This window comes from Centropristis striata, chromosome 21 (assembly GCF_030273125.1).
Source record: "Centropristis striata isolate RG_2023a ecotype Rhode Island chromosome 21, C.striata_1.0, whole genome shotgun sequence".
Taxonomy (NCBI): Eukaryota; Metazoa; Chordata; class Actinopteri; order Perciformes; family Serranidae; genus Centropristis; species Centropristis striata.
This window is the reverse complement of record NC_081537.1, coordinates 5675352-5681903: the sequence shown is the minus strand read 5'-3', so window position 1 is coordinate 5681903 and position 6552 is coordinate 5675352. Positions and strand designations below refer to the sequence as shown.

The 6552-nt window shown below is 39.6% G+C and overlaps 1 protein-coding gene across 2 annotated transcripts in view; it reads right to left on the bottom strand.

Annotated features, from left to right (window-relative positions):
- Positions 1–387: 387 nt before the first annotated feature.
- Positions 388–6552, bottom strand: part of ca10a (carbonic anhydrase Xa) — a 357338-nt gene continuing 351173 nt past the window's right edge. For both annotated transcript variants that reach the window (XM_059324697.1, XM_059324696.1), the window contains 2 exons: positions 5901–6075; positions 388–1374 (listed from right to left, as the gene is read on the bottom strand). In XM_059324697.1, the coding sequence (XP_059180680.1) occupies positions 1352–1374; positions 5901–6075 (198 nt within the window). In that variant the 3' untranslated portion in view covers positions 388–1351. The remainder of the gene's footprint in view (positions 1375–5900; positions 6076–6552) is intronic.

Genomic DNA, 6552 nt, shown 5'->3' with positions numbered 1-6552 from the left:
GAGGAGACTCCTCTGCTCCTTGTTCCCTGATGACCGCTGGAGTGATTTGACAGACTATGACAGGTCACGTTAACCCTGGTGGAGCTTCCTGTGCATGGCAGATAAGCTTCAGCTGTATCAGACGAGGAATGAAAAGAAAGCCAGACTGTATCAGCAGGAGACCGTCCCATGCCATTAATTTAGAGGCTCTGTCAGGAAGAACGCTAACCTGATACCTGTGTTATTCGGCTGTAATCTCTGAGCAATAGTTTCTCTGTGATAGCGTTATTATTGAGCATGCCTCTGAGGAGGAATATTGACATATCAACACATTTAATATGGAACAGTACAAAACAGGTACAGATACATTAAATCAGATTCTCATATAGTGAAGCATTTTCCAAAGTGAACTTTCCAGACACATTTATTGGGCTGATAACATTACTCAAACACAGTGTATGACCATTGTAAACAATAAAACAGAAAAAAGGCATCAGCTCAGACTTGAGAACTGCTCCAGAATTCAAAGTGCGCCAAGCTTTTTAAAATTATCCACTTTTTGTCTTTTTTTTATTTTAAATCCTCTTAATATATCTTTTGAATGTTAATTCATTACTTTTCTTTACATATTCATTTTTCTGCAGTATTGATAATTATAATATATACAAACGAGGCCAAGACACTGGTTGTTCTGAGGCCGTAAGAAAGCCTGTAAATATTTGCTAGTCTCCCATGACATGACTCTAGATTTGGAAAATGACAAGGTAAGGCTGTGTTCCCTCTCTGTTGGTTTTGCTGATTGCATGCCTTGTTGGTGACTGTAATGAGAAATCCGTGTGAGACCGTGTGTTGACCACTTCGTCTTGACCGTCAGGGTGGGGGCAGTGACTTAGTCCTTGGATTTTCCCACTGATAGCAACATTTTTTATGTACAAAGGCTTTAAAGTCCCAACGTTGTCCTATGGGTTGGGAGGCTATCAAATAAATGCTTCCACATTATTTTTTTACCTTGTTTCCAAGTGTCTTTTTTTTTGGTTTTCTCCCAAAAAAAGTATTGGTATCAAAATGTCTGTTTAGATATAGTTGTAGAGTGGGGAACGGGGCTGTTAGCATGTGTTAGATCGAGGGTTCAAACCGTTCTCAATGTATGAAAAGAAGAGTCCCTTTGCTTGCAATACAAAGTTCCTTAATTTGTAAAATGTCCAGTGTTGTTTGTCTTTATACAATGCCATGAAATAATCTTAGATGAGATGCAACCTTAGGCCCAGTTTCTGTCCCTCCTCCATCCTCCATCCTCCACCTCCTCCACCTCGCCTCGTGCCGCTCCTCCTCTCCAGCTCTGACACTCGTCTCCATGCTCATCCAAGGGAGGCTACTTTAGCAACCACTCATTCACTGGAAGAGAGGAGAAGGACAGGAGTGAGAATACTGATTTATATATGCGGCACTCGCCACAGTTCAAGTCTTCTCCACCAATATTCACCCCCACCTACGCCATATTTCATCTTTAGCGATAACATAAAATCCAAAAAGAAATGGCACTCGAGTGAATGTGCCTCGGTGTGTGGTGCTATACACTGTAAACAATTGTCTTGCAAATTAACAGTAAAATACAGGCAGCATTCTACTGTTAATTTTACAGTGATAGATAGATAGATAGATAGATAGATAGATAGATAGATAGATAGATAGATAGATAGATAGATAGATAGATAGAGGAATAGATGGTGGATGGATGGATGGATAGATGGATGGATGGATGGATGGATGGATGGATAGATGATGGATGGATGGATGGATGGATGGATGGATGGATGGATTGATGGATGGATGGATGGATAGATGATGGATGGATGGATGGATAGATGGATGGATGGATGGATGGATGGATGGATGGATGGATGGATGGATAGATAGATGATGGATGGATGGATGGATGGATGGAAGGAAGGAAGGAAGAAGGAAGGATGGATGGATGGATGATGGATGGATGGATGGATAGATGATGGATGGATGGATGGATGGATGAATGGATGGATGGATGGATGGATGGATGGATGGATGGAAGGAAGGAAGGAAGAAGGAAGGAAGGATGGATGGATGGATGATGGATGGATGGATGGATAGATGATGGATGGATGGATGGATGGATGAATGGAAGGATGGATGGATGGATGGATGGATGGATGGAAGGATGGATGGATGGATGGATGGATGGATGGATGGATGGATGGATAGATGATGGATGGATGGATTGATGGATGGATGGATGGATGGATGGATGGATGGATGGATGGATGGAAGGAAGGAAGGAAGAAGGAAGGAAGGATGGATGGATGGATGGATGATGGATGGATGGATGGATAGATGATGGATGGATGGATGGATGGATGAATGGAAGGATGGATGGATGGATGGATGGATGGATGGATGGAAGGATGGATGGATGGATGGATGGATGGATGGATGGAAGGATGGATGGATGGATAGATGGATATTGTTGCAGTATACAATGCAGTCATTTTTTTTGTAAATAGAGCATATTACTGTCTGAAAGCCAATTACTATGAATTAATTAAGTAAAATACAGCCATTAAAAAATGTGTACAAGAAGAGACTTAGAAAATATCACAGATATGTATCATATATTTTATGGGAAACAGCAAGCAACCTAAATATTGCCCAGAATGCATTGTTTTCTACAGTATAATACCTTTTTTAATGGAAAACAGTATGTTTCTGTCACAATTAGACTGTTTTCTTACAGCATTTTGTTACAGTGTAGGTGGATGGGAGTGTGCTACCATTATGTTTTGAGTGGCAGCCTTGACAGAAAATTATACCTAAAACGAGGAGGTGCCAAGAACACAGGTAAACATTGTAATTAGATGAGAAGGTGCCTCGCTGTTTTGTGAAAGAAAGGATTTATTGGAATGTAATTATAATTATATTTCCTTTCATCAGGTGTTGAAATGAAAAGTAACACATGCACAGCATTATTAGCTCCCAAACCTCCCTGATTTCTCATTCAGTTACCCTGATGATCTCCTCTCCAGGGAGGGCAGGAGTGTGGAGCGCTGCTTCTCTAAAGCTTGACCTTACACAAATCACCAAAGAGACGTATTTTCCCTTTTAATGAGACTCCCCCCCTCCACATCCCCACTTCATCTTGAAGGTCTTTAAATCTCTGAACAATTAAATAAGCAGGTCTGCTTTGTGTTTTTTGCTTCGCTCTCTGAGGGTCTGAGGTTTGTGGGGAGGGTTGAAATCAAGCAACTATAACGCTGCACAGAATAAGAATGTCATCTTCAGTGGCGGTTCTACACCAGTTTTACTGTGGGGGCCAAGCAGGGGCCAGTGTTTAATCAGAGGGGCACTTGAAGATGATATTTAAGCATTCACACCCTTTATTTTAGCTTATTTAAAAATCTAATTTAAATATATTTGGAAGATACAAATACACTGATTGAAACAATGAGACTTACCAACAATAACAACTATTTTTGTGCACAATTACTTTCTTTTATTTTGAAAGCTTTTATTGCACAATTAAACTATTATACAATGTACACATTCTGGGTTCATTTTGTGTATAATGAGATATTGTTTGAAGCCCTTGGCCCCTGCTGTGGCCCCCGTGTCAAATAAATAATAAAATGATCAATTTATAACGATGAACAATGGAACAATTCTAACCTTTTTTTTGTTCAAACAATATCTCATTGTACACAAAAGGAACCCAGAATGTGTACATTGTATAATAGTTTAATGGTGCAATAAAATATTGTGTATGTGTGTGTGTGTGTGTGTGTGTATTATATATATAAGCACTGGCGTTTTAGCCTATATGTAAATATTTGATATTGAACATCTCTCTATCCTTTTTGTTTCTGTCTTGTTGTTTTCTATTTTATTTTTATTATTATTATTATTATTTTTTATCATTGTGTTTTATTCTATTGTTATATGGACCGCCCCTGTGTCCGAAATAAAGTGTTGATTGATTGAGATATATATATATATATATATATATATATATATAATTATTAAAATTATTCCCATTACTCACTTAGACACAAACTGAAAAATACAGCAGTTTTCCCTTTAATATAGACATATATATATATATATATATATATATAAAGATCATTCTGACTGTACTGCACTTTCAAAATAAAAAAAGTGATTGTGCACAAAAATGAGAAATGTCATTGTCATTAAAAAAAAACTGTTATTGTTGGTGAGTCTCATTATTTAAATCATCCATCCATCCATCCATTCTCGTCTGCTTATCCAGTGTATTTGTATCTTCCAAATATACTTAAATGAGATGTTTAAATAAGCTAAAACAAAGATTTTGAATGCTTAAATATAATCTTTTAGCCATTTTTAATGTGCTAAAGTGACCCTCTGATTAAACACTGGCCCCTGCTTGGCCCCCACAGTAAAACTGGTCTAGAACCGCCACTGAGAACCAACACTGGTCCTAACCTAAGGGGGAGGCTGCCTTGTAGAGCAGAAAAGAGAAAGAATGAGAGAGAAAGAGAGGAATACAGACAGAAAGACAATCAGGGTCTGTGTCGGCCACAGTACAGCAAATCTCAAGCAAAAAGAATCAAAATATATAACAATGAATAGTGGGGACGGGGGGTATTTACGCTTCAGGGGTGATATTCAACATTCTGTGGAGCAGTTGGCCAGATATTGGCTGAAATAGAGGAGGAGAGATGACAGACTGCTGCAACACCTCCCAGGTTGCAGTGAGCTGTGACAAGCCAGTTTTCAGCCTCCCAACCACCAGACATGTCAGTCAGTCAGGGCCAAACAGCTGTTCTCACTCACTTTCTGCTCTTTCTGCTCCTTTTATTTAGCACATCAATCTGCAAGCTATGTTTCAAGTCCTGGCTTGGGTACTGAAATTTCATAATAACTGTATTAATTATAATAGTGAGTGTAGATCAAGCAATAATCTTCTAATATCTAAAATAAATTACATCACATCAAAAGGCGTTCTGTATGGGCTGAAATATGTGCCACCAGAAACTGAATTTGAATTATCTATATTTTAATTTTAATTGCTTAACTTGAATAATTGCATAAAAAACTGAATTTGAATCACATAATTTGAATTTGTATTGTTCAGTTTGAATCATTGCATTGAAAAACTGAATCTGAATTGTAATTTGAAATTTAATTTATTAGTTTGGAACTGAACACTCAGTTCTTACAATTCAAATTCAGTTTGCAAAATTCAATTTCAATCTTCTGCGACGAACATCCGGGTAGTTGAGGCAGAGCAATCGAGCACAGATACACAGAGCGCCTCTTCGGCCAATCAGCTCCTCCGTTTTCTGCGCTCGATTGCTCTGCCTCAATATTTCAGCCCATAGTTCTGGAGTAATATCCCCCCTGGAAATAGAGAGTTTGGGAAGTAATGATTGATTACCCTGACTGATCAAAAGCTATCACCTATCAGGACTAAAGGTAATTTCTCACTGCTAAAATTGTCCCTTTTCCTGTTTGGCACCCATTTAATCATGTGTTAGCCGCTGGCTGAAAACTGTTGGCTTCTTTACAGCCTCCCACCGACTAAATGTGTCCTTTCCTGTTTGGGCCCATACAAGATGTAGTAGGGATGTTGCTATGCTCCAAGATCCATGTTGTAATAAAAACAGAATCCTTTTCCTTAGAGTAAAATCTAGTATGCTAATGTTATGAGCAATATGGTGTTGCCCAATGGAAACACAGATGTGCTTGCATAATCAGACTAATATATATATAGTCTGGGTTAAGGGTTAAGAAAGCTATTGTGAACAGAAAGTTCAAGTTGCTTCCAAACTTTTGGCCTGCAGTGAATGAGATGTTAGAGATGAAGGGAGGCGGTAACCTGGCAACAGTGTGAGTTTAGTTTCGGTTCCTACCTCGGTACTGGAGCTTCTGAGCCCTGTTGTTGGGGCAGTCTTTGCCCTGCATGCTGAAGTTGATATTGGTGCGGATGCAGCGGTTGTTTAACGGCTGAACGGGGCGAACATTATCGCTCATACTCAGGAAGATCTGAGACGGCTGGTTCTGGCTCAGCAGCCGCAAGGAGTGCATCTAAAACACAGAGAGAGAGAGAAGAAGAAGAAGAAGAAGAAGAAGAAGAAGAAGAAGAAGACTGTAAACAGCTGGACCAAGAATCACAGCATCACTCTGTCTCCTAGTCCCTCATTTTATCTCCTAGTCCCTCACTCTGTCTCCTAGTCCCTCACTTTGTCTCCTAGCCCCTCACTCTGTCTCCTAGTCCCTCACTCTGTCTCTTAGTCCCTCACTGTCTTCTAGTCCCTCAATCTGTCTCCTAGTCCCTCACTCTGTCTCCTAATCCTTCACTCTGTCTCCTAGTCCCTCACTTAATCTCCTAGTCCCTCATTTTATCTCCTAGTCCCTCACTATGTCTCCTAATCCCTCACTCTGTCTCCTAGTCCCTCATTTTATCTCCTAGTCCCTCACTATGTCTCCTAGTGCCTCACTCTGTCTCCTAGTCCCTCATTTTATCTCCTAGTCCCTCACTCTGTCTCCTAGTACCTCATTTTA